Raw genomic sequence first — 27,265 nt, 5'->3', positions numbered from 1 at the left:
GAAAACTGAGGCAGAGAGGAGTCAAGGGACCTGGGCAGGCCAGACAGACGGGAATGGCAGAGCCGGACTTTGAAGCCGGCCTGCAGGAGGGGAAGGGCCTGCAGTTGGGGGGTGCCCGGGCCAGAGCTATGTTGGTGGGAGGCGCAGGCTGTGTTCCAGGACCCGTGGGTGGGAGCTGGGCAGGCAGGGGGCTGGGAGGACGGGATGGGGGAGGCAGAGCCAGGTAAAGGGCTGCCAGTCCCTGGCTGGGACCTGGACGTCCTCACGCTCTGCGCCCACAGGTCCAACAGGAGGATGCGGCTGCTCTGGGCATCCCTGCTGTGCTGGGCACTGCCGCCCCCTGCCCAGGGCAAGGCCCACAACCCGCTCTACCTGCGGGTCAGCAAGGATCAGCTGGAGACAGGTGAATGTGGAGGGTGCGTGGCGGAAGGCGGGGGTCAGGAGAGGGGGCCACAACCCCCCCCCAGCTCCTCCCCACTAGCCATAGGACTCACCTGCCGGTCCCGGGGGCTGACCTGTCTCTCTCCAGCTCTGTCACTTGGTTTGGCTCCCCAGTGCCCTAAAGAGCACTTTTTGTTTGTTTTGGATACCTGATTGAACCCAAGGGCCCTCGACCCCTGAGCCCCATCCCCAGCCCTAGTTTGTACTTTATTTAGAGCCAGGGGCTCACTGAGTGGCTAGTGCCTTGCTTTTTCTGAGGCTGCTTTGAACTCTGATCCTCCTGCCTCAGCCTCCCGAGCTGCTGGGATTACAGGTGTGCACCCAGCGCCTGGCTTTTCTAAAGCATTTCTAAGCTCCTGGTCCTCGCAAAGTCCCACATCTCCCAGCTCTCCCTCCTCTCCATGAACTTCGTTTCCTTCCTTTCTTATGCAACCCTTCTGCCAAAACGGGTGCCCGCTCCTCACTGGGGAACTCTGACCCTCTGAGAAGGCAAAGCTTTTCCTGCGCCTCCTCTGGAAATCCCTCCTGATCCTCCCAGCAGGACTCTCCCTCCTTTGGGCTCCCAGTCCTTTGGTGGAGCCTCTTCTATGGCCCTATCCAAGTGTAACATTGCACCTGTCGCCCTGTCCCTCTGTGTGCCTCCCTCCCCGTTGGCTGTGAGCTACTTGTCTCCCCCACCCCCCAACCCCGGCTCCAGCCTCGCCCATCTTTCTATTTCACAAACCCACCGGGCTCATAACCACCGCAGGGCCTTTGCACACACCATTGCCTATGTCGTTCTTCCCCAGATGGTCAACAGTGGGCTCCCCACTTCCTCAGGCCTCGGTTCAAAGGTCACCTCCTCATGGAGGCCCTTCCTAATCCCTCTGTCCCAAACAGGCCCTCAGCCTGTCAGGCTCCATCTGCTCCCTTTTAGTCTGTAGCACTTAATTGATGCTAAAAATTACTTTGCTCACTGCTCTGAGCGCTGGGATGTTGTCGTCTCCCTGACTAGAGTGCTGCTGTCCCCAGAGCCCTGCTGAGAAGTGCTTCATAAGGGCCTGTCAGCCACTGGCAGTGGGGACGCACCTGGAGTCCCGGCTCCTCGGGAGGCAGAGGCAGGAGGATGGCTGGGGCCCAGGCTTTCAGGCGCAGCCTGGGTGACACGGGGGCCACTGGTGAACGAGTGGGGGGAAGGCCCAGGCTGAGGAGGCCGTGTCTACAGACATTTCAGACCTGTTTGCAGAGCACCAGATCCTGAGCCGCGTAGTCAGGGTGCCTGTGACGGGGACCCCGGGGGAAGGCGCGACTGTCCTGGACCACCTGCCCTTTGTCAGCAAAAGCCTGTCCAAGAAGAGCAGCGGGCTGGACCTGTTGCTGGTCGGGGACCTGCTCTCGGGGAAGAGTCTCCCTCTGCTGCCGGACCTGCTCCAGGCCGGCGGGTGAGTGGCCTGAGGCTGCTGTGGCCTTTCCTGCCCCGGGGACAGGGCCTGCGTCCTGTCCCCAGCCCACGTTCTCGCCTATCCAGCGGAGACGAGGTGGGCAGCCGGGTGTCTCTGTGGCCTCTGCAGCCTCGAGCACAAGGCAAGGGTGTCCTTCTGTCCCTCCAAGCCACTGAAACCCCCTGGGAAGGCAGGAGTGGGGTCTGAGCCAGGCTCTGAGGCCCACAGGGCGGCCGCCCTGTCCCCTTTCTCTACAAACCTGTGTGGTGTCTTTTTTTTTTTTTTTTTTTTTTTTAAAGAGAGAGTGAGAGAGGAGAGAGGAGAGAGAGAGAGAGAGAGAATTTTTAATATTTATTTTTTAGTTCTCGGCGGACACAACATCTTTGTTGGTATGTGGTGCTGAGGATCGAACCCGGGCCGCACGCATGCCAGGCGAGCGCGCTACCGCTTGAGCCACATCCCCAGCCCCCTGTGTGGTGTCTTGAAAGACATTTTAAATAAATTGACCCCATCTAGCAATCGAGACTCTCTGGGCCAGGAGTGTGGCTCAGGGCACGTGTCTGGCCCGCACGAGGCCCTGGCTCAGACCCACCCCACCAAGAGAAAAGGGGAAAAAATAGAGGATTTTTCTAAAAATCTGGCTTTTCCAATTGTGTCTGTTTGTCAAAGTGCCCCAAGCTGAGTCGCCTAAACAGCCTCACTGTCTGCCTAGCAATCAGGCCCAGGTACAGTGTGGGGTCACCGCCCCTGTGGGCTGGCTCCCCGGCTGCTGTCACCTAGGGCGCCCTCTGGTGCTGGGTGTAGGAACTCCACCCGTCCCTGCTCTGCGCACCAGGGATGCCCTCTGTGTGTCCAGAATCCCCCTACCCCAGGACACGTCATGTGGATTAGGGGCCTATACGACCCCAGGACAGCCTGGGATGACGGATCACGTCTGCAATGACCTTGTTTCCCAATAAGGTCACATTCTGAGGCTCTAGGGATTAGGACTTCAACATATGAATCTGGGAGCCAGGGACGTAATTCAGCCCTTGACATTGATTCTCCTTGAAGCAGAACTCTGGGCCACCTGGTTGGCCCCTCCAGGATAACCACGGGTGGTAAGGTCCATGGCCCCGAGTCCGTCCCCAGCCGCCCCACCCCTCACTATGTCCCTTGCTGGGCTCTGAAAACAAATGAGGCAGAGGATTAAGGACGGACATGGGGACCCGTGAGACAAGTGCCTGCGCGCAGGGCAGGGCTCCCCGGGGAGGGGCTCCCCCCACATCCGTCCCCAGCATGAGCGCCTCGGACAGCAGGCCAAACCCTAAGACAGCAGACGACTCAGAGGACGTTTTCGGGGGTGGGATGAGGTGAAAGGCCAGGGCACTGCTGGTGGGAGGAGGTGCGGCCCACGGGGCCCCAGCCTGGCCAAGGCCCGGCTCGGCTGCGGTCACCCTGGCCTGTGCATTCACAGTGCCTCTCCTGCCCGCCCCACCAGGGCATGGCTTCGGAGAGCGGCAGGAAAGCTGCGCGGGTTCCAAGGCATTCTGGAACCTTCCTGAAAGTTCCATGCTGGAGGCCAGGGTTTCCTCCTGTTTGGACTTGCAGCTGCCGGACTCTCTTTGCTCTTCTTTTCCAGAGCCTGCCTTCATGGTCTTGTTTTCCGATTTGGTGTGGCTGTTTGTTTTGTTTTAGCGAGGTTGGGGACCAAACTCTGGGCCTTGCACATACCAGGCAAATGCTCTACCCCAAGCCTTGTCCCCAACCCCAGAGGCCCGTATTTGAGTTCAGACAGGTGAAACATGACAAGACGGCCCCTCCACGTCTCCTCCCCATTTCACAGAGGTGGACACTGAGGCCCAGACAAGGGAAGAGGCTTGTCCCATCTTCAGGGCTTGGAGACTGTAATTAGAGCCCCGTGTTCCACAGCCAGGCTGGAGTCACCGGAAGGGCTTGTCGCCCCAGCTTCTCCTGGGGTCTGCCCCTGTTCCCACCCATTCAGATACACACACCCCACAAGCCTCACCAGCACCCCGTGCCTCTCCAGGTTGGTCATAGAAGATGCCAAAGGACCCGAGGTCACCCTGCAAATCCTAAGCGACAGCCTGCTGCAGGTCACGCTGTGCTGCAAACTGTACCTCTCGCTCCAGGAGTAAGTGCACGTGGGCTTCCTCACCACCCAGACCTGCACTGCCAGGACGCCAACCAAAGCCACAGGCCACATGTCACCACAAGGACCCTGATAGTCCTTTCTATCCATGCACGTTTGACAGCCATTTTGCTGGTGGGAAAAATGAAGCACAGAGTGGGAAAGGGACTTGCCTGGATCACACAGCGAGTCATCCAGCCTTCTGACTCCATGCTGGGGGACACATACTCACTCTGGGCACCTGGGCAGCTCAGGGCACTAATAGCGTGGCCTGAGGAGGGTCTAATACGCGCTCACCTGGAGGCTGGCACTCCTGGGCTGGGCAACTGACTGGGCAGGTCTGCTCCCTGGCCTCGGTTTCCTCATCTGTGAAATGGGCACCGGGCTCCCTGCACTAAGCGGTCCTGAGTGTTCATCTGCAAAACTCAGAAATGCCACAGAGCAGCCCGTGGACCACTGTTTGCCCAGGAAGCGGGAAAACTCATCGATGCCCTTCAGCTACACATCCACCCCCACTTTTCCTTGTAAAATATCTTCCTTCCCCTTGTCGGGTGGCGCCATCAACGTGCTGAGTGACCATCGTCCTGGTGGGGGCTGTAGCAAGCAGGGGAGCCTGAGGCCCACCCCCAGGCCACCCTCAGTTCCAGGTGTGGGTCCCCCGTGAGGGTGCCGCCAGGTCCCCCGGTTGTCCCTGTTTTAAGGAGCTCTCCTGATTTTCAATCTGAGTCCTCCGGGCAACCGTGGGGCCGGCTGTGACGTCCTGCCTCGACCTCGGGCCGGGTTAGAGCCTGTCCCACACACCGTCCCTCCAGGATCCTGCGGCTCAAAGTCATCAAGAACATTCGCATGGGGGTGCGGCTGGAGCAGACGGGGAACAGGACCACGGTGGCCTTGGAAGAGTGCCACACCCCTCCCGGGAGCCTGAGCGTGGAGATCCTGGGGCAGTGAGTGGCAGAGCCCGGGCCCACTCCTCCCTCCCGAGCTGACCGACCTCAGAGACCCAGGGCTGGGACTGCTGCCTCTCCCTAGGGTCTAGAGAGCCCAGGGCACCAGGGACAGGGTCATCTCCAAGGCCCCAGGCTGACAGGCCACCTGTCCCCATCTCCTGCCTCCACACCGGATGTCATGGCTGAGAGCTGCCACCTCGGGCAGGCTCAGACCTCCGCCTGGTCCCTTCCTACAGGGAGGACCTGCCCAGGCTGCCCCGCTCCCGGCCTCGGGTTCCCCACCAGAAAATGAGGTGCCCCCGGCACCCACCAGCGGGGCGGCGTGGGGAGGGGGTCAGCCACAGGCCCACCCAGCGCAGGAGCTGACGCAGGAGGTGACGCTGCCTATCGATCTCATGGGGACACACCCGTGCAGACGTCCTCCAGGAGGCTTTCTGTGGCCTCTGCGGCCAGCTAGAGCTCTGTGCCATGGACCCTACCAAAGACAGAAGGGAAGAGAATCAGGAGAAAGTCAAGTCGGCAGGAGAGAAGGGGGGGACGAGCAGACTGCAAAGAGGGGAGAGAGGACAGGAGGGGAGAGGACAGGAGAGGAGAGGAGGGGGGGACAGCAACCAGGAAGGGAGAGGCCAAGCCACCCAGGCCAGCAGGGGCCCCTCAGCCCAGCCCGGGCCTCCCCTCTCTGACCCACGCCTGCCCTTGCACAGTGTGTCAGGTCCCACAGCTGTCCCCTTCCCCTAGGGCAGACGCCCTCCTGGTGGACAAACCTCTGGAGTTGGTGGCCGGCGTCCTGGACCACTCCCTGCCCTTCCTGCTGCAGAAGATGGTGAGTGGCCCTCCCGCCCTGCCTCCCACCCTCACCAAGGGAGCACGCCGACCTGACCCCATGCTAAGGAGGACTGTGTCGTCCCCCAGGTGTGCCCCCTGGCCACGGCCCTGCTCAGCTCCCTGCTGGAAGACCTACTGACCATCGTCCTCCGTAGGTCACTGCTGCTCGGGGCAGAGGTGTCCACTCCCCGCCCGGCGCCAGGCACTGTTGTAGGCTCTGGGAATGCGACTGGGACAAAGCAGACCTCCCGCAGGGACCCTGCTTTCTAGTGGGGGGAAGGGGCCATGTCACTTGTGACCTTGACAGTCCTTGAGCCTCTGAGCCCCTGTTTCCCTGTCTGATTCAAGGGGCCCACAGAGCATGGCCGCTGGGTGACCCAAAATCCTGTGCAAAGCTGTCGCTCACTTTGTTCTAAGATGCACAAGCACAGCCGTCTCAAGGCTGGGGTCGGGGGGACCTTTCTCCTGCCCCCCACCCCTCCCCTGCTGTAGGCTGAGCCCTGGTTCTATGTCCACCTAGCCCCGGCCATCTCGGGCCCAGAGGACGTCCAATACTACGTCACCACCACGGAGTTCAGGGAGGAGGCCATCCTGATGAGAGTCCAGGTGAGCCGGCCCTCGGCCAGCAGACCCTCTGGGGACCAGTGGTCCAGGGGAGATGGACGAGGAGGAGGAGGAAGGGGGGAGGAGGAGGGGGAAGGGAGGAGGAGGCCCATGGCCTGGAGCTCACCCAGGGCTGCCTGGCCAGCGAGGGGGGCTCAGCTCTGTCCCAGCACTCCCACCCGGGAGGTCCCTCCACCTGGGGAGCCACAGTGTCTGCCCCACTCTGTCCCCTGCTCCTTGGGACACAGGAGGTGGCAGGATGCGGAATCTGCCTGGGTCCCACGGGGCCCTTCTGACAAAGGCACAGAGAAAAGGGTGGGATCAAACCGGGGGACGCGAGGAGCCAGGCCCCTGGATCAGAGCCCAGCGCCCGGCAAGCCCGGCAGGTCCTTGGCAGCCAGCTGCAGCCGGGAGCTGCTCCGCTCAATGTCCCCTTCCTTCTTCTCTCTGAAGCTTGTGACTCCCTGTGGCCCAGCCCAGAGGGCCCTAAGGCCTGACCACCTGGCCCCGCGACCCCTCCCACCATTAGCCCCAGGCAGCATGGCGGACCTGGTCTTTGGGATGGAGCTCTACAATGACATCCTGTCCTGCCTCTACACGAGCAAGGAAGTCCACGTGGCCCCCCAGGACCCCGCAGTGAGTGCTCCAGGGGTGGGGGCGGAAGGGCCTTCACTGCTCTATGTTTCACAGGAAGAAACTAAGGCCCAGCGGCGAAGTGCTGTCCTGGGCCCACACAAGTCGCCCAGGGCCTTGGGCCTCACCTGGGGTCTCCTATCTCAGCCTCAGAACCGCGCAGGGAAGCCCCTCGCCAGAGACGTCACCCGCAGCACTCAGTCAGCGGCAAATGTTTGTTGAAGGCCCACCGTGTCCCGGGTCCCATGCGCACAGCATCCCTGCCCCTGCAGAGCTCAGGACCTCGTGGTACACAAACAGCTTATTTTATTTAAAATAAGCAGGGCACTGGGGTAGCCAGTGGCTGGGGATAGCCAAAGGGCCACCGTGGACAGCGCAGTATGTGACGATATCTCCGAGAAGTGACCTAGAGAGAGCAAGGAAGCACACACTCAGAGGTCCCCAAGAAAAGCTAGTTCCCAGGGTGGATGGGGATCAAAGAGCAAGAAACACAGATGGATCCACCCCGAAGCAGGTCATTACATCCAGAATAAAGTCTCCTTCTGCAGCTCCAGGGTGCTGTGCCATCTGACCCCTGTCCCTTTCTCTAGCCCGGTCTTCTCACCCCCCAGCATTCCAGCCACACAGGCTGAACTGGTTCCTACCTCAGGGCCTTTGCACCTACTGTTCTCTGCCTGGAACACTCTTCTCTCCACTATTGGTCTCAGTTCAAACGTCATCTGCTCAGAGAGCACCTTCTTGACCTCTTCCATTCCCACCAAAACACTGGTCATATTCTGACTTTATATATGTACACGTGTATATAAGGTTATATATACGCAAAGTGGAAAATTTCACACCATGAATCTGGTTCATGCAAAAATAAATAAATAAATAAATATATATATATATATATAAAATAGTGTGTACAAACCAAGACCCAGATAGGGCAAGTTATATGTTTAAGGTCGTCCAGCAGGTCACATCTGGACTACAGCCAGGCCTCCTGCCTCGCCCTGCTGTCCCCTCCTGTCCCCTCTGTCCCACAGAGGTGTGGAGCCCTGAGGCATTAGGTGGAAGCCCGTGATCCCTTATCTGCAGAAGTTCTTGTGCCCATGGACTGGGGTCGGCGTGCCAGGGTACTCTTTGCAGCCCCACTTGTGATGGGGGGAAAGTGCCGTTGACGTGGATGTCGTGGCCACATACAGCAGGTCTGGGTGGGTGTGGCAGAAAGGAGTGTGCTAAGGAGGACCCGTGTGACCTCAGGTGGGACCAGGAGGCAGTGCATGTGGCCAGCAGGTTCCCACGTGACTCGGACGTTCTCCTGATTAGCGCTGTGTTCCCACGTGGCGTGATTAGAAAGTCCCCTGGGGTGGGGGTGTCCCCATTTATGGCTTGTACGAGGCCAAGCGACCCAGGAGGTCGTCCTGGAACCCGTGCTGAGTGACGTGATCCCCGTGACAGTCTCTCCATGTCGCCGGGTAGGAGTTCTCAGAATCAGCTGAGAGAAAAACCGTGGAAACAAGTGAAGTTTCCAGACGGAGCCTGCAGAGACGCTGGGCGCGGGGCCCCTGTCCTGCGGAGACCGGCCAGAGAGCAGGCGGTGTCCCTGTCCCCAGGGCTGCAGGACACGCACACACACTCTGTCCTTTTTCCAGGCTGCTGACCTGGTCCAGCTGCTGTCCCTGGGAGAACTGGAGCCCGGGCCCACGGTAGGGGCACTGCCAGCTCCCCCAGCGCCCTGGCCGGTGTCAGGGAAGGTTCTGGAACAGGGCGGGGCTGGGCGGGCTCCAATCTGGCCAGGGCTCCCCACTGGGACTCCAGACATCCCTGACCTGCCTCCCCAGGCCTGGGGAGGAAACGAGGGACAGCAAATGCATCCCTGAGGGTGCTGCCAGCACAGGTGACCGTGACCTTGAGGAGCCCCACCCGCTGGGCAGGTCCCCCCTTCAGAGGCTCAACCAGGGAAGTCACCTGTCACCTCACATTGTGAAGCGGATGGCAGAACCAGGATTTGAAACGAGCCTCTGGCCCCCAAGTCTAAGCTCAGTGCCCTCTTCAAAGGCTTTTGGAATGTGGCATCGAGGCACTTAGGGGAGGGCACTTAGGGGAGGGAACTGAGAATGCTCCTTTAATCCCTCCCGGCTTTATGGGATAGGTGCAGAGAGATTAAGAAACTTGCCTCAGGTCACACAGCCTGCAAGTGTTGGGACTGGAACTCTGGTGCCAAAACTTATGTTCTTACCTTAAGTGTGAACAGGACAAAGAGGATGTAATCCCACCTCTGAAAAGTTCAGAGAGGGTAAGCGACCTCCCCAAGGTCTCACAGCAAGCTGCTGCAGAGCTAGAATGAAAACCCAGACGCGCTGCCCCCTGGGTGGTCTTGTTCCCATTCTCTGAGCTGAGCCTAGGGACCATCTCCACCTCTGCTCTAACTTCCTTCAGGCTTCTGATGGGTCCAGAGGGAGTGTGGGACTGACCATCAACACTCCGGATCCTCCCACTGTCCACCTGATCGGCCATACAGCCACGGTCACCCAGCCGGGCTCCCTGGTACTGCTGGGGCCCAACAACACCTCCAGCTCCATTTCCTGGGTGAGTGAGGCTCGAAGGTGGTTGTTCGGGGGGTCCTGGGCCCACTGACCGTGGGCAGGGCAGAGCTCACCACCGTGTCATCAGCTGACTTCAGTCACACTCAGGCCACCGTGCCCACTGCCAGGACTGAAGCCCACTGGCACCTGCTCCCGGAGCCCACCCCCAGGGCTGCCCACGGGTGTCCTCAGAACTGAAGGCCGTGTCCCCGCCCCTCGGCTCTGCACTCCTGCTGGGTGACCCAGGCCCCTGCACCCTCTCCCTGGACATCAAGGCATTAGGAGCCCAGGAGGAGGCCGGGTCCTCCATGCCCCAGGGCCAGCCAGGCTGGAGAGGGCAGCCCGGGGGCCTGGGGGATGGGCAGCCCCTGGTTGTCTCTTAGTTCTGTTCCCCTGAGGTGACCACTTCCCCTTTAACAGACCTGGACACAGGGAAGCTGCCTCAGATAAGGGGCCAGGGGTCCGTGAGTCCTCGGGGTCCCTGGAGCTGTTGGTACGATTCCGTGGCCCAGAAGCTGGCCACGTCTGGCAGGTGCAAAAAGTCCATTTTTGAAACGTGAATCTGGAAGGGCCTCCTCACAGCCCAAGGCTCTCTGCTTCCAAAGCCGGGTGCTGGAGCCAGTGACAGTCACTGCAAAGGCTCCCCCACCCCCCACCCCCCCAGGCAGCCAGCTCCGGCCTCTCCCTTGGCAGGGCCCACATGGGCACGGAGCAGACGGTTCTCCGCCTGGAACGCAAATCCCACTCCCCTCCCAACCTCATTCTCTCAATTCCTTCTAGAAACTCCTGTCAACGGCTGCATTTTCCTCCACAAACCAGAAATTAAAACTCCAGTTCTCTCCAAACAGGTAACGTTTTTTGTTTGGAATGTTCTGGAAAAAGAAAAAAAAAAGACAGCCTACAGCAAGAGTGGAGGGGGAGGGTGTGGTTGTGGGCACAGTCCCACCAGCTGTCAGCATGGGGGGAGGGAGGGGCACTGTGTCCACCCCGCCAGCTGCCCTGCCCTGAGAGACCCATCTCTTTTCCCTGGTAGTGCCGCGGTCACCCTGGGCCCTTACCCGGCTGTTCTCAAGAAGCAGGTGAGTCCCTTCCCACAGCCTTGGCCTCCCTGTGGTCTCAAAGGACCCAGTGCTGGACAAACCCAAGGTCCCAAGGCCCTGGTGCAGTGGGGTGGAAAGGCTCATTCGCTTCCTGTCCCATCTCCTCTCCCACTGGGTGGCAGGGAGAAGCCTCCGGGCTTCAACTTGCCCCTTACCCTCCTCCTCACACTGAGCCAACACTAACCGAGCACCGACTCTGCCTGGCCCTGCTCAGGGATGTGTTGGGGAGCAGCGAGGAGGTCCCTGCCCCGTGGAAGGCCTGCGTCATCGGGGTGAGGCCACACTCCACAGGAGCCGCAGTAGGGCAGATTAGAGAGCAGCTTCTACAGGCCCAGGGGGAGGGGACAGGGGATCAGGCATGTGGGTTGGGGTCAGACTGAAAAGGAAGGTCTGCGAAGGCCTCGTTGACAAGCTGAGACCCAGAGGAGAAGTGGGAAGACTGGGGCTGTTGGGAAGAAGTGGGCCCAGGCCCCTGGCCAGGCGTGCCTGATGGACAGGTGGCTGTTGCAGGGATAGTGAAGGAGGTCAGGGGGCGCAGGGTCAGGCTCACAGCAGGGGTGGCCGGTCCTCTGAGTGAGCCAAGAGCTATGGAAGGGAGTGTCCAAGCAGAGGAGGCTCAGATTGGAGGACCAGGTAGAGGCTGGAAGCCAGGAAGAAGACCGGCAGGAGGAGCAGCCCAGCACTGGAGAGGCCCTGAGTGAGGACGTGGTGGCGTGGAGGGCAGCAGTCAGTCACGGGTGTGTTTGAAGGTGGCACTAAAGGGACCTCTCAGTGGAGCTGATATGGGGAAAGAGCGGTGTCCAGAGCCAGGTTTTCCATGGGCACCTCATCCCCTGCATGTTGAGGACAGCTGTGCAGGGCTCCCCGCTGCACGGGACTGACCTGAGCCCCCTGCTCACAAGGGAGGAGGAGGGGAGGCCTCTTCCAGGGCCCAGGGCCAGGTGCCTGGGCTAGAAGCAGGGCCAGGGGCACGCTCCGTTCTCAGCCTCCTCCGTGTCCCTGGGCCAGCGGGGACAGCCCTTCAGTCTTTGCTTTGAGTGTGAGGAAATGTGGGAGGAGAAAACAGTTCTCGTCCTTAACTCCAGCCAGGCCAGAGCACGACCCGGCCAACACGACAAATGTCACCACCGGCACCACCTTGGACCTTCCTCCCTCCATCTCTGCCTCACAGAGTCCCAGGGCTGGAGGTCCTGAGGATCATGTGCCCGGGTCAGGGACTTCTGTAACACCCCAGGGGCAGTCCTCAGACCAGGCTGCCATGCATCGGGTCAGACAAGCCAGGCGCTGTCCGTGCCACCCGCGTCATAGACACCACCTACCTCCTGTGACCACCTCCCGGGGGATAGGAGGAGGGCGATGAAGAGTCCACCTGGGTTGGGACCATCCTGGTCATGACCCCCTCAGCACGTCCCCAGTGACAGGAGGTGGCAGCTCCACGTGTGACATTACTGGCACCTCTCAGCCTTAAAGAGCTCCCTCGATTGTCCCCAGTGGGCACCTGTGAGGCTTTGGCCCTGGGCTCCACAGACCAACCCGTTTCTCCCCCAGAGAGTCCACAGGGTGAGGGTGTCTCTTTCTGAGGCCCTCCGTGTCCCCCAGTCCCTTCACCAGTCTGGCTCCAAGGTCCTTCAAAAGTGCTATCTCCATGTTGTCCCCATGGGCATCTGTGCACTGGGTCCTTCGTCCCTGTGGGCAGAATCTGCCAGCCCAGCCGAGGGGACATTCCTGGAGGTGACCTTCCTGTCCCCCTTGCTGTGCTGCAGGAGGAGCAGCTGCGGGCTTCTCTCTCTCGGTTCCTGAAGAGGAGGTTCCTGCCCCATCACAACGGTAAGCCCCATGCGACTCTCCGCCATGCCACCTGTCACGTGGCTTGGAGCAGCTCCAAACAAGTCCAAAGGGCCTGGTCCCCAGGTGGGCTGAGGACTGTCTCAGGGAAGGCAGGCAGCAGGGCAGACACTGGACCTGGTGTGACGGGCAAGTGCCCTCTTGTCCTGCCCAGTGGCCGTGTGAGGGCAGCTGGGGATGGAGTGGGGCATTGCTGCTCGGGAGGGGAGGCTGGCGTTCGGCGGAAGGGGCTGGAGGGGAGGCAGCCCGCAGAGCACCAGGTGGGCCTCAGGGAGGCCACAGGAAGGGGCGGCTCTTCAGTGACCGCGCACTGACCCGAGAGATGCGGAGGCTGCACTTCACCTTCACCCCAATGCAGGACACTTGTTAGCACGAAAAGACGGGCCAGGGATCAGGGGTCAGGGGTCAGGGGTCAGGGGCCATCTCGGCCTTTTACTCAGGGAAGAGACTGCACCTCCAAAGGGCCACTTCCCTGCGGGAAAACAGCCTCTGCTCTCAGGAGAGGCCGGGCTGTCCAGGCTGTCCTGAGAGCTGAGCGGGTCAGCGGGGCAGTTGGACATGGGGAATTTGAACTTGGGGCGGGGGTCTGTGCTCAGCACTGGAGAGGGTTGTTCGGGGAGAGGTGAGAGCGGGCAGCGTCTGGCTCTTTCTCACTCCCTTCTCCCAGGCCTCGCCATTGGGGGCTTGTCTGGCAAGAAATTCAAGCTCTGCCAAAGCACCACGGTCTCCCTGGGGCTCCCCCAGAGCAGGCCCGGGGAGGAAGGCTGGTCTGGGCGAAGCAGGAAAGCCTGTCCAGGAGCAGTGGGGAAGGCCGCTTGGGGCCTGGGAGACTGAACTGTCAGAGCCTCAGAGCCCTCCCCCACCTGGCCCTGCTCAAACTGTCGCCAAGGTGACCTGTCCCAGGGATTGTCCCTCCCTCTGGGAGTTGACAAGTCTGTTAGTTGATGTCTCCTCTTGACCCTGCCCCAGTCCATTTGCTCCTCACCTTTTAGCCACCCACCGGCGCCTCCTGGGCCTGGTCACACGCAGGAAGGAGAGAGGTAAGGGGAGGAGGCGGGAGAACCAAGAAAGACCAGGAAGCCTGAGAGGGGCAGGGCACCTCACTCCTAGAGCCACCAGGACACCAGCCGTAGCCCTCCTCTCCCTCCCGGGAGAAGTCTGTGTCACTACTTTGTAAATGAACCCTGTGTGTTGTGAAAAAATAAAAATGAAAACCTGAGACAGTGAGACCCGAGGGAGGAGGTGGGGAGGCCACCTTGACAGCCTTCCCCTCTCCCAAGAGGAGCCCTCCCGGTGCTGCCGCGGCGGAGAAGGCGGCTCACAGTGACAGTCTCTAGAAAACACTGATCCCCTCCAAGTGCTGGCCCCCCACCCCCAGCCCAAGGACTCAAGTTCCTGAGTGACACGCTCACTAAGTCACCCACAGCCTATACACGCCCAGTCCCCTCCTGGGTTCAGTGGCTCATTTTCCACCAGAAAGTGGGTCCGTTCCCGTAGGTCAGTCCCGTTCCTGGACAGAGGCAGGAATGATCTGTACATGGTCTCTGTGCCGCCTGCCTCCGCGTCCCTCTCCAGTGTTCAAACTTCCACCCGTGGGCAGCAGCACTCGCCACCGTAACTGGCGGGATCCTAGGGAAGTGAGCCGGGAAGACCGAGTGCAGCTGGGAGTCAGTCCTACAGAGATGCACTTGGCCTCCTGCCTCAGCCTCCCCTGCAGTGAGCGGGACAGTCACCATTCGCCATGTGATTACTTAAGTGTCTGTGTCCGAACCAGAGGGTGAGCTGCCTGAGAGCAGAGCCCCCAGGTCTCCCATGCATCCCAGCACTCTGCCCGCAGCCTCATGCCCCGAAGACACTCATGTAGGATAAACAGCCCGAATCTACTCACCCCCTGGCTCTTCATCTTTCAGATGGAACCATCCCACCAGGTCCAGAGAGGTTAAGTGACTGACCCAAGGTCACATAGCAAGTCTCTGGCAGAGCTGATTCCAGAACCCTGGTTTCTGGCTTCCCCAACAGGAGTCCTGTGCTGTGACTCCTGTTAGGACACAGGGTAAAGAAGCAGGTGGGCGCCAATGCCAGCCAGACTGAGACCTATGGGGCCAGGGAAGCTGGGCATGAAGTGATTCAATTGGTATCTGAGAAGGGGACTAATTGAAGGCAGAGGAGGGTGGCAAGGGAAGACCCAGAGAGGCAGCCAGACGCCAGGTGAACAGGGGCGCAGCCTGCTGGGGAAAGGGGTGCTCTTCATATTGCAGCCTCCCTGCAAGGGGAGGCCAGGGCTCTACCACGTGTTTTGTGTAGTGGTTTTATTAATGAGGTTCTGGCATTCAGTTAGTTAGAAGAGATCAAAATAAAACACACAGACAGTACCTTATTTTAATGTTAGGTCCGAGACGGCTCGGTCTTTCTGTTTTCTTGTCTCCAGCCGCTCAGTAGGGCAGTGAGGATTACTCTGGGTTAGTAGGAGAGAGAGAGAGCGAACACGCCGGGGATTAGTCTTTTATTTGGGGGAAACAAGAGATTTAGGGGAGAATTTCATCCAATGAAGGTTGAGGGGGGGCTGTACTCCAAGGTTAGGGTCAGTGATTGGGTTTTTAGGGTCAGTGGTTACGTACACCCCCACACGGATGGGCTCTCTCATCAGGAAAGGGTCGGGATAACTCCGACACAGCCAGAGTGCCTCAGGCCCTTAACGGGAGTCACCCAATCACGTGTCAGAATGGCTCCCCACATATTCCCCCTTTTTATTCTTAACAATGAGGCGGCGGTTCACTCTTTGGAGTCCCCGGATTCTTGATTGGAGGACTCGCCATCCTATAGTTATAATACAAAAGAGAATTAACAGCAAAGAGAATAATCCAATAATGTACCAAGCGGAGTGTTTAAGAATATTTCCAGGGTTGAATCCATTTAACTCCTTCAATATTTGATTAGCCAAAGAAGAAGGATCTGAAAAATCAGCTCTATTATTTTGAATGTCTTGGATATGGTGATGAAGTTCCAGAATATCCAAGCTATTATTACTATTTTGCCATATACCTAATAAATGGTTTTTAACCTTCTCCCAATCCCAGAGAGAAGCATTGTACTTGGCAGCTGTAACACATACATACTTATAATTAGCATGGCATTTAAGCCTTTTCTTAAATTTTAAGGCTGAAAGTTCATTACCAATGTTAATAACAGTCGCCTCTAAGGCGTTTAATTTAGTCTCAATCCTTTCATCAATATTTACTTGATTACGCAGAGTCTTGGAAGTATTTTGAGCTAAATTATTAAGAATTTTTGTATGTTGAATATTCTGAGACAATGTCAGAGATGTAGAGACGGTTGAGGCAATAAATGAGACCAGTGCTAAGGCACCAACAATTATGACTCCAATAGCACGTTTAGGTCTTGTTAGCTGGGCATGAATTTGCTGTAAAACTTGTAAACCAGCATCAGCATACCATGGCTCTGAAATATTAGCAGGTAATAAAACAAAAGAGGGCTGATGAAGTATCAGCACTCCTTTTCCTCCATTATACCTAGAAATATAATTGGTTAGATTGCACTTATTACAAGTAACAAAATATCTATCATCTATCCATCTAACTTTTACATTTCCAATAATTAAAACATAAGGAGATTGGACACAGGCTCTTAGGCCATAGCAAGATCCCTCTTTACAGTTCTTGCCGACAAATTTTGGTAAAGGTTTGTCTGAAAAATGTAAATACTCTGAGGCAGCAATTAAACGCCAAATATCTCTTTGAATGCCTCCTTTACTATAAGTCAAAATATTACTAACAAATCCTGCAGGTGTCATAGCAGAATTTTTTTGTAATTGTCTCTTATCAATTTTTGGAGACCAATCTAAAATATACCCACTAGCTTTAGACACCTTATGTTGTACAGGAAAGGTATTTACACAATCCATCCATTTAGGAAAGGTGCCAACTTCAATTATAGAACTATTTGGACAGTGGGGTACCGGTGGAGGTTTTGCAGAAATGACTGGCTTGTTATGGGAAAGTCCCATCTTAATTACTGATCTAGTATTAGGTTTTAAGTCTCCATAAATAGAATTATTTGTCAGTCTAGGTTTACCAATCGCTGTCTTTTTTTTGAATGATACTTTCAGACAGCCAGCATGTTTATCATGTGACCAACATAAAGGTAATTGGGCACTGTAGCCAGAATAATTAAATCTAGTCACATGACTGGGAGTAATATGAGTATCTGTAAATCCTCCCATCATGAATGAGTCATTAGTAAATACTGGAATAGATTCTCCAGTCCACACAGCTGGGTGTACCAGGGGTGGATCTGGGAAATATGTCCAATAAGTGTCTATTTGATTCCCTTTTACCTGACAGCCCAGTAGGGCAATTACTGTCGCTACCATCAAGACTGGTGTCCTGTTCTTTCCTAGGCGTCGAAGTATTTGGGAAGCCTGGGTTGTCAATTTCTTCACATCTTTCCACGAAATCAGCTTCTCGGCTGGTTCAATCTGGTCTTTCTTCATCTTTTTCCGATATCTCCTCCTTCTGGGTTGTGGCTCCTCCGTGTCTATCCTCAGTCGCTTGAGTCTGGGTTCTATCTCCTCCATGTCTGATGGCACGTTCAGGCACCCAGATGGGACGGAAAGCACCTTCTGGAAAAACACAAGCATGCCCTCGGCCCCATGATATTACCGGATCTGGGCCCTTCCACTGACCAGTCTGTAAATCTTTCCACAGAACTCTGCCTAAAGGGCCTGTCACCGAGGGAGACATTTGCCTCTCAGCAGCAGTGTGACCTTCTGTGTCACAGTTTAAAAAATTTAAAACAAATAAGGCATGATTAAGGCTATTTTGGGGAGTCATTATCTTATTCCCCCTTTTTAATTTTTGTAATTGAAGTTTAATAGATAAATGAGCTCGTTCTACAATGGCTTGACCTTGGGGGTTATAAGGAATTTTTGTTTTATGATTAATTTGAAACTCTTGGCAAAATTGTTGAAAAGCAGAGCTTACATAAGCTGGAGCATTATCTGTTTTAATCTGCATAGGACACCCTAAAACAGAAAAAGCTGTTAAGCAATGAGAAATTACATGTTGAGTATTTTCCTTAGTACGTGCTGTGGCAAAAATAAATCTAGAATAAGTGTCCACTATGACATGCACATAACATTGCTTACCAAATTGAGGAATATGAGTTACATCCATTTGCCATATTTGATTTGGTTTTAATCCACGGGGATTTACCCCTGATGGCAGAGATGGAGTGTAAATAACACACTTAGGACATTGGCTTACAATCTGACGAGCCTGTTCTCTGGTAATACTAAATTTTTTACGTAAGCTAGAAGCATTTTGATGATGTAAGGAATGGGAAGCTAGGGCACAGTCATATGAAGACATCTGTTGACAAAAAGCTACTAATTTATCAATATTATCATTACCTGCAACCAAAGGTCCAGGGAGGCTAGAATGTGCTCGGATATGTCCAATAAAATATGGGTACTTTTTCATTAGCACTGTCTTTTGTAAATTATGAAATAATTCAAATAACTCCTGTGATGAAGTAAACCCAATAACTGAGGTTTCAATATTTTTGGTAACTCTGACTGCATATAAGCTGTCAGAATAGATATTAATAGGCTCATTTGAAAAATAATCTAAGGCCAAAATCAGGGCTTGAAGTTCTGCCCTTTGAGCTGAAGTATAAGAAGTTTGTATTACCTCTGTGTGAACACGGCTGAAGAAACCTGCCTTACCAGAGCTGGAACCATCTGTGAACACCGATAAAGCTCCCTCTATTGGATGGGAAAGTACAATCTTTGGAAAAATAAGTGATGTTAATGATGCAAATTGTACAATCTTATCACGAGGATAATGGCTATCTATCTGGCCAGGGAAATCTGTAAAAGCTATCTGTCATGAAGTAGAAGTTTGAAAAAGCCAATTAGTCTGTTGAACAGAAAATGGAATAATTATGATATCAGGCTCAGATCCAATTAATTGTAAAATCCTAGTTCTACCCTTAATCACTAATTGAGCTGTAGAATCATGAAAAAGTGTTAATGTTTTTTGAGGGGAATGAGATAAGTAAATCCATTCAATAACTCCTAATTTTTGTCATATGGCTCCTGTTGGGGTATGTTCAGTTGGAAATATTAATAAATATATTATTTCTTTAGGATCTATTCTAGTAAGCTGTGCATTTTTAATTGTAATTTCCACTTTCCTTAAGGCTGCTTTGGCCTCCAAAGTTAGTTGACGTGGAGAGGTTGGAGAAGGATTTCCTTGTAATATCTGAAATAAAGGACTTAACTCAGAAGTAGTTAACTTTAAGGATGGTCTTAGCCAGTTAATATCTCCTAATAGTTTTTGAAAATCATTAAGGGTACGTAACTCCTTAACTCTTATCTGAAGATTTTGAGGACGGATTGTACTCCCTTGAATTATCTGACCTAGATATTGAAAAGGAGATACCTTTTGAATTTTTTGAGGAGCTACACTTAAACCCATAATTGTAAGTGAGGTCTCTAACTGAGTAAAAATTTCTGAAAGTACTTCTGAATTAGCATGGGCCAATAATATATCATCCATAAAATGAATAATGTATGCATCAGGGAAGCTATTTCTAATGGGATCTATTGCCTGATCAACATATTTTTGACACAGGGTAGGGCTATTACGCATTTCCTGAGGAAGGACCTTCCAGCAGTATCTTTTAACAGGTTCCTTAAAATTAACTGCTGGGACAGTGAAAGCAAATTTTTTACAATCTTCAGGATGTAACCTTATAGAGAAAAAACAGTCTTTTAAATCTATTATCATCAAGCTGTAATCTAAAGGAATGGCTGTGGGGGAGGGAAGTCCTGGCTGTAATGATCCCATAGGCCGAATTGTCTGGTTTATTGCCCTTAAATCCTGTAATAACCTCCAATTTCCTGACTTTTTCTTAATAACAAAAATAGGTGTATTCCAAGGGCTAAGTGTTGGTTTAATATGACCAGCTTGAAGTTGTTCCTCAACTAATCTATGAATTATTTTAAGCTTTTCCCCTGAGATGGGCCATTGAGAAATCCAAATAGGCTCTTCTGTGAGCCACGTAATTTTTTCAGCTGTTTTAAGGATCGGGGAAGTACTCAGTGCCCCTAATAAAAATTTTGTCCTGAAGTATTTACTAATCCTTGTCGTGGAGACTGGCTTGTAAACAGATATTCTTTCTGAAAGTTTTCCCTATCATCTCCAGGAAAATACCTTTGATTAATTTCTTCAACTGACCTTATAGAATTTGGGGTGACTAGTAGCAGTCCCATTTTGGCTAGTATATCTCTTCCCCATAGATTAGCTGGTAAAGACTCTAACACATAAGGCTTAAATATTCCACTGTTTCCATCAGAATCTTCCCAACGGAGATAGTTGGCACTTTGAGCAGGCTGTGAAATTTTTCCTATTCCTTCTAGATTAGCTGAGGCTGTATGTAGAGGCCATGTCCTGGGCCAAAATCGGCTGGACAATATTGAACTATCAGCCCCTGTGTCAATTATTCCTAGGAAATTTTTATTATTAATTTTAAGTTTTAATAAAGGGCGTTCTTGTCGCACTAACTGGGACCAATATACTCTGTCCGGCGGTTTAGAAACTGAATCTGCCGGCAGGTGCCTTTTTGAGACACAAGGCAATAATATTAATTGAGCAAAAATATCCTTTGGGGTGAGTCTTAGGGCATAATTGGATCTTACAGTAACATGTAATTGCCCTTTAAATTCTGAATCTATCACGCCAGGTATTACTTCAATAGCTCCCTTTAAATTATTACGCCCCAAAATTAAACCTACAGTATTTTCAGGAAGCGGCCCGAAAATCCCAGTAGGGATTTGTGTTGGTCCCGTTTCAGGATCTAATTCAACTGTCTCTGAAGGTCCTAAGAAAACTGTCTGTGATTTATGTCTCTGCTCTGGTAAAAATCGCGGACTGTCCTGGTCGGCGCCGCTAGTGACGTCACACTGTGCGACGTCTCCCCATATTGTTTCTGGGCCCGGGGAGGGGCCGAACGGAAGTTTTTTGTCCCCTCGCTAGGAGGAAATACTTGTGGCGAGAAGGCGGGCTCATCCGCGCCACCCGAATCAACCACGTGGCGCCGAGTCCTGCAATATCTATTATCGCCAGTAGATGGAGCCCTAAACCTAAATTTGCGTTGGCGACATTCGTAGGCGAAATGACCGGGTTTTCCGCAAACGTAACACTTGCTGCGGGACTTTTGAATTGAATTTTGTGGCCCCAAAGTTTCCTTTAATACTGTTGCTAAGGCTACCGTTTGCAATTGAGTGGAATCTAAGTCAGAACACAAGCGAATATACTCAGAAATTGTTCCTTTCTTACGATGGGGGCGGAGAACATCTTGGCAAATTTTGTTTGCGTTCTCAAAAGCCAATTGTCTAACAATAAATTCGCTAGCTCCTGGGTCTCCGATGGACCTGTTTGCAGCCTGATATAGTCGGGCTACGAAATCTGAATAAGTCTCATTGGCACCTTGTCTGATTTTGGTAAGAACTAAATTGGACTGGTCCTTGGGGACAATTTGCCTCCAGGCACGTTTTGTACAATCAGTTATTTGATTGTACACTACAAAATCATAATTTAACTGTCTTTCTAAATCAGCAAAATCTTCAGTCCCTAAAAACATCGCTACTGGCGTTTCTATGCCCTGTCTTCTGTTTCTTTCTGCCTGTTCATTACAAAAATCAGTCCAGTAAGTTTTCCAAAGTAAGTAATTTCCCCCGCTCAAACAAGATCTGGCTAAAAAAACCCAGTCACTAGGAGGAAGGGGTTGTGAGCAGATATTTTCTATCAGACTCTGAACAAAAGGCGAATTTGGGCCGTACGTTTCACATGCATTTTTTAATTCCTTGATAGTTTTAAATGGAATTACAGCATGAATTCTAACTCTCTGATTTTGCTCATCAGTTTGCTCAAAAACTGGAAAGAGGTGAAAACCAGTAGTATCCTCCCCCATTTTTTGAGCCTTCTTAATACCTTGCTGAACTGGGGTAAGAAAAGTCATCTTTAATTCAGCACACCTGTTAAATTTGGTTCTTCTAGCAGGTATCGGCTGAATTTTTAGGGCTTGGGCAGGTGGTGCTAAATGCAATCTATTAAAATTTCTCTCTAAGTCCTGAGTTTCTATGTCTAATTTTTCTTCCTCAGACTGCGAGCTGTTATCAGACTCTGTACTATCGCCATTTGGAATTTGGGTTTCTAACTCACGTGGCTGAGAAGAAACCTGAGCCCCGCTAGGAGTTTCCTTTGTATTTTCCTCTCCAGGAAGATTGGTTACCACTTCTGGAGGGCTCTCCAAGATTAGAGATGCTTCTTCTTTATCATGCTGTTCTGTATAATCTGTCTGCGGGCTAGCTTGCACATTTTTAACCTTTGTTTTAGCTCCTAGCGCTTTTGTTTTAAAACGGCTCAAAGGAAAGGAAATTAATTTAGCCTCAGGCTGATTTTCCATTTGAATAGACTTAATGGCTCTTTGAATACCTCTCAGAAGCTCTTCTGGTGGCCACGGACTCTGGTCCATGTATTCAAAGAGACAAATTTCTAGGGCCGTCCAAGTTTTCTGTATATTCTCTATGCCTCCAGGTATTTCAGTAGAAAGACAAACTCTCTGTAACTTTCTTCCTAATTTCTCCCAAGTAAGTAAATTTGGAGACTCTTGGTCACAAAACCAAGGACAATATTCACCTACAATCTTTAAGAATTGTAATAACTGAGTTTTCTTTATCTGTTTTCCTTTCTGATTAATTATACTGTCTAAAATAGTTAGATACATTTCCTTATCCGAAGAAGTAGAATTTCCCATTTTAAGTAAATTAACGTCTCTTTCCTTCAATATTTCCTGGTACTTTTGTGACTCAATTGTCACTTCTTCCTTTCTCTTATTTCTTATTTTCTTTATTCTCTTTATTACTTTTGTGACCCAAATGTCACTTCTTCCTTTCTCTTATTTCTTTATCTTCCTTATTTCCTCTATTTTCTCTTTATTTCTTTATTTCTATTTCCTTAATCTTTTTAGCGCGCGCTCCCACTCAATCTAACTAATTCAGAATGCCCCACGTTGGGCGCCAATTCTACCACGCGTCCTGCGCAGTGGTTTCATTAATGAGGTTCTGGCATTCAGTTAGTTAGAAGAGATCAAAATAAAACACACAGACAGTACCTTATTTTAATGCTAGGTCCGAGACGGCTCGGTCTCCCTGTTTCCCTGCCTCCAGCCGCTCAGCAGGGCAGCGAGGATTACTCTGGGCTAGCAGGAGAGAGAGAGAGCGAACACGCCGGGGATCAGCCTTTTATTTGGGGGAAACAAGAGATTCAGGGGAGAATTCCATCCAATGAAGGTTGAGGGGGGGCTGCACTCCAAGGTCAGGGTCAGTGATTGGGTCTCCAGGGTCAGTGGTTACGCACACCCCCACACGGATGGGCTCTCTCATCAGGAAAGGGTCGGGATAACTCCGACACAGCCAGAGTGCCTCAGGCCCTTAACGGGAGTCACCCAATCACGTGTCAGAATGGCTCCCCACACAGGGCTAAGGCCACTGAGGAATCCGGAGGGCTGCCTGCAAGAAGCAGCCCAAATAGGAGAATCGGCAGGAGGGCCATCTGGCCTCCACACAGGGAAAGGACCAAGCTGGGCAGCCTGGAGGCTGGGGCCAAGGGACTGTGGAGAGGCCTCTGCATGGTGAGGACAGAAGGAAGACATGCACCTGTCACTCTTCCTCCATCCCACCCCCACCTGTCTGTGCCAGAAGGACACAGCTGGGGGGGGGGGGTACACTCTCCTTCCCTGGGGCCAGGTGACAGTGTGGGTGGGGCTGGCTAAGGGCTGCTCAGCCCTGAAGAGGAGTCGGGGAGCCCAAGCCAGGCCTCAAGGTCAAGTCTAAGGAAGTTTGCAAAAACCAACTGGCCGAGTAGCTAATTCACAGAAACTGAAATTGAAAAATGACCAGTTCTCCACGTTTACCAAAAACTTGCTTTAAGGACTCTGGGTAGATAAGTATATTCGTGAATACACTTATATATTTGATGGATATCATCCTATTAGCAGAATCCAATTTTTAACATTTTCAGGTGAATTTTTTGGTTTATTCCAACTTTTTTCTAATCCTGTTTTTGAGCCATTCTGTTTCTACTGACATTTCAGCATTTTTTAGGAGCTCAGTATTTTCAGCACAGTTTTCCCGCAGCTGAAGAACAATGCGCCTCCCTGAAGGACTCCTAAGAAGCCTCAACAAATTGATCATCCCTTAACTAGCGTGCTGCTAAACAGAAGATCCTGGGCTGGGGTGTGGCAGCGAGGCAGTGCCCGCCAAGTGCCCCAGGACCCTGGGTTCAATCCCCAGAAGGTTGGGGGGTGGGGGCGTGGTTCACAATGACAGAGGCCGGAGGCCGACCTGGAGCAGCAAGTCTAGGTTGCAGGAGGAGGCTGGGTTTCACAGTTTACAATGAGGGTGAATTACTCACTGGAGACTGCGGGCAGAGCTGTTGGGACACACGGGGACCTAGTTGTGCTGGTTGAAATTTGAACTGGGGAAGGCAGGGGTAGGAAGTCACGGGAAGAGCTCACAACTCGGAATCCACTGCTGACCTTCCTTCCTCTGCGACCTAGAGCCTCGCTCTGTGCTCCTCTCCTTCCAGGGACCACCTGCCATGGGGAAGGTCCAGGCCCGGGGTTCAGTACTGCCCCCTCTTCAGGCCCCGTTGGGGTTGGGAGGGTGAACGTTTGGTTTGGTGGAGAGGCTGGGCACTAGGCGGGAGGGAGGAGGTTGGCTCTCCCCTCAGGGCTGGCGTTCAGGTTGGGCAACGTTTTCCCGGGGAGCGGTCTTGTGGAAGGTCATTTTCCAGAGCCTTCCCAGGGGAGCAGGCAGGGTCCTCTGGCCTGGCCCCGCTCACCCCCCAGCGCCCCTCCCCGCTCCCCTCTTGTAGCGCAGCTCAGAGGACACAGCCTCCCGCTGCCCAATGTCAAGGGCCTCTCCTTCAACCAGGCCCACATGGACCTCTCCGAGGTAGGTGCAGAGGGAGCCCTTTGCAGGGGAGGTGGGGGTCAGAGGCTCCCGCTCACCCGCAGAGGCGGAGGCTCAGTTGGAGGATGCGCCTGCGTGGGCCCAGCCCTTTGCCTCCCTTTCCTTAACCACCTGTCACAGCTGTCCTGGACGCTAGCCCCATTACAGATGAGGAGACCGAGGTTCCTCAGGCCTACAGAGTCCTTCAGGAAGCCAGACCACAGGGCTGAAGAGCTCAACGCCTTCCACACATGCAGGACTCTCACAATCAGCTCCACAAAGTCATTTTTATCACGGAGGGAACTAAAGGCTCAGAGAGGCAGAGAAAATGAGAAAACTTGCCCAGCACAGCAGAGCTGGAGTCCAAGGGGCTCATCTGAACTCACCTATTGTTACCTTAGCCCGGACTACCCACCTCCCTAGAACTCAGGTGTCCCCAGAACAGGGCTATAGTTTACATGACCAATGCCACCAGGAGTTGAGCAGTGCACAACCTACACATCCTTGCATGGCAGGCCTGACCACCCCTCATTCCTTCATTGCCATTCACTCATTCAGTCAATGTATCTCAGGAAAAGCCCCCAAGTCTGGTCTGTTCCTTGCTCGCAAGCATCTCTGAGACTCCTTCTCCTCTGCTCAATCCTCTTTGTCCACCTGGTCTCTGACTCTTCCTTCTTGGAGTGTCCTTGGGACAGGGTGCGGTCCCTCTCTAGAACAGCCTCAGGGAGAGTGGGTTTTATGGGCATCGAGGATGAATGGGGAGTGCAACTCTGTTTCTGTTCACAGGACTACCTGCTGCTGACCATTCCAGAGTAGTCGGTTCTGACCCAGGACCAGTCCCTGCCCTCAACCACGCATGCTCAGGACCTCCAGGTCAAGAACGGCTGAATCACCATGGACTTCTCTGTACAATAAAGATGCTTCCTGCTGGTGGAGGAGTCTGCTCCGTCGCTGACCTACGGGGTTCTGGGAGGCAGGGCTGTGTCCAGCTATTTAAATGAAGCCCGTGGTCCTGGCTCCTGGGGCCTGGGGCGGGGGGGTCTGAGCTCTGTTCTCAGCTCTTCAAGAAAAGGGAGTTTCCTCCAAAAACGAAGAAAAGCCTGTGCGTTTCCAAAGCCCAGGCCCTGAGCGGATGGGGTGACCGTCGTGCAGGACGGGTGTGCCATGACCATGTGCCATCGTCGGGAGGGTCCCAGAGACGCCAAGTGGCCCAGGTAGAAGGTGGCAGGCAGGGAAAGGCAGGGCAGGGGCTGGTGCAGCGGGAAGCCTGGGGCCCGCAGGGCAGAGCAAACACAGCACAGGTCCTCACACCCGCCACCTGTCACACCCACAGTAAGGACAAAGCTCCCTGAAGGTCTTGGGTTCGAGGGTGACTCTGCAGCCATGGTGCGCCCAAGGGAGCCTGGGAGCCCCTCCCCAGGGAAGCCCCACCCACCCAGGTCACACCCAGCATCCGCCCAGCACCTGGGGATGCCCACTGCACCAGAGGGCTACTGGAGACCCTGTGTCCCCCTTCACCAGTGTTAAGGGTCAGCTTGCTAAGCAACGTGTGTGTCCCCATCAGCTTTGCTTCAGGTGACGCCTTGGGCACAAGGGTCACAGTGGTTGCCTGTGTGTTTGGGGTCCTAAGTGTCCGATGGCTGACTTTTTGACATGAAGGGCCACTAGCTGAAAGTGTGTCTTTGAAGAGCCACGAAGTACAACTGCCTGTGTGTGGACCCCCAAGCGTGGACCCGGCTTCTCCACTTTTCCTCACCTCCGACGGCCCTTCCCACCCTCTGACCATCTGCCTGTTCACCCGTAAACGCCGAGAGCCCAGGCCAGGGGGCAGATTTGAGGCTTGGTCTTCCAGCTCGTCTATTTGCCCGCCTCGAGGATGATACACTTATTGCAAAACTTTCAGCACCCAGCTTGCTGCAGGCCTAGTTCAGTCAGGGTCACAAAATGGCCCATGGAGGTGGCCTCATGGCCTTGAAGGCCTCCAGTGACTTTATCAGGCCCCTCCCTTCACAGCTTGCAGGCAGCCTCTTCCATCTTCAGAGAGCACTGAGGTGCCAGGGGGCATGGGGGCTGGTCGCCACTCCCAGGCGGGCAGGCCCACCCTGCGAGTTCTGGAAAATAATATTCCTACAAAACAATGCGGCAGTGAATCCAATGCTTCCAGTAACCGTGGGCCCTGAAGGCAGGAGGCAGGTACTGAATGTTAGGCGCTGGGCTCTGGCCTTCCCCCATCGCAAATTAGTGCTAAGCGGACACACAGCCATACTGGACATGGCCGGGGAGGAGGGGAATAAACGGGGCTCCCACTCCCACCTCTCGCAGCTGCCCTCGGAGTTGAAGTTCTGACCTACACACCCAGCCCGGGTGTCCCACGAGTGCCAAGGAGGAAACCAGCCTAACTGCACCCAATAGAGCCAGACCCCTCCATAACCAAGGCCATTTCCACACCCAGGAGACGAGCCCCCACGTCCTCTCCCAGCCCAGCCTCACTACTCAGCGCAGAGCAAAGGGCCGATCTGTGCCCCTGCCCCAGACGCCTCTCCCTCTCGCACTCTGGTGGCCCAGCATCTCTGCTGCCCTCACTAGTGAAGGTCGTCTTAAGGAAGTACACCTCTGAAGAAGTGGCTTTCAGGGCTGGGGCTGGGGCTCGGTGGCAGAGCACTTACCTAACATGTGTGAGGCACCCGGTTCGACCCTCAGCACCAACTATAA

The 27,265-nt window shown here is 53.8% G+C and overlaps 1 protein-coding gene across 1 annotated transcript; it reads left to right on the top strand.

Annotated features, from left to right (window-relative positions):
• Positions 1-204: 204 nt before the first annotated feature.
• Positions 205-26,900, top strand: LOC308647424 (uncharacterized protein; the record flags this gene model as incomplete). Its single annotated transcript, XM_081291457.1, has 12 exons — positions 205-416; positions 1,608-1,862; positions 3,892-3,996; positions 4,806-4,937; positions 5,679-5,763; positions 5,853-5,975; positions 6,258-7,201; positions 9,392-9,575; positions 10,352-10,419; positions 10,605-10,650; positions 12,435-12,498; positions 24,477-26,900. 12 exons carry the CDS (start codon positions 205-207, stop codon positions 24,974-24,976), a joined length of 2,718 nt encoding a protein of 905 aa, XP_081147583.1. The 3' UTR covers positions 24,977-26,900.
• Between the last annotated feature and the right edge of the window lie 365 nt (positions 26,901-27,265).

The sequence above is a fragment of the Spermophilus citellus genome (genome assembly GCF_964194105.1).
Source record: "Spermophilus citellus genome assembly, chromosome: 4".
NCBI classification, from domain to species: domain Eukaryota; kingdom Metazoa; phylum Chordata; class Mammalia; order Rodentia; family Sciuridae; genus Spermophilus; species Spermophilus citellus.
Note: the sequence above shows the minus strand (reverse complement) of the source record. Positions and strands in the feature narration are given on the sequence as shown.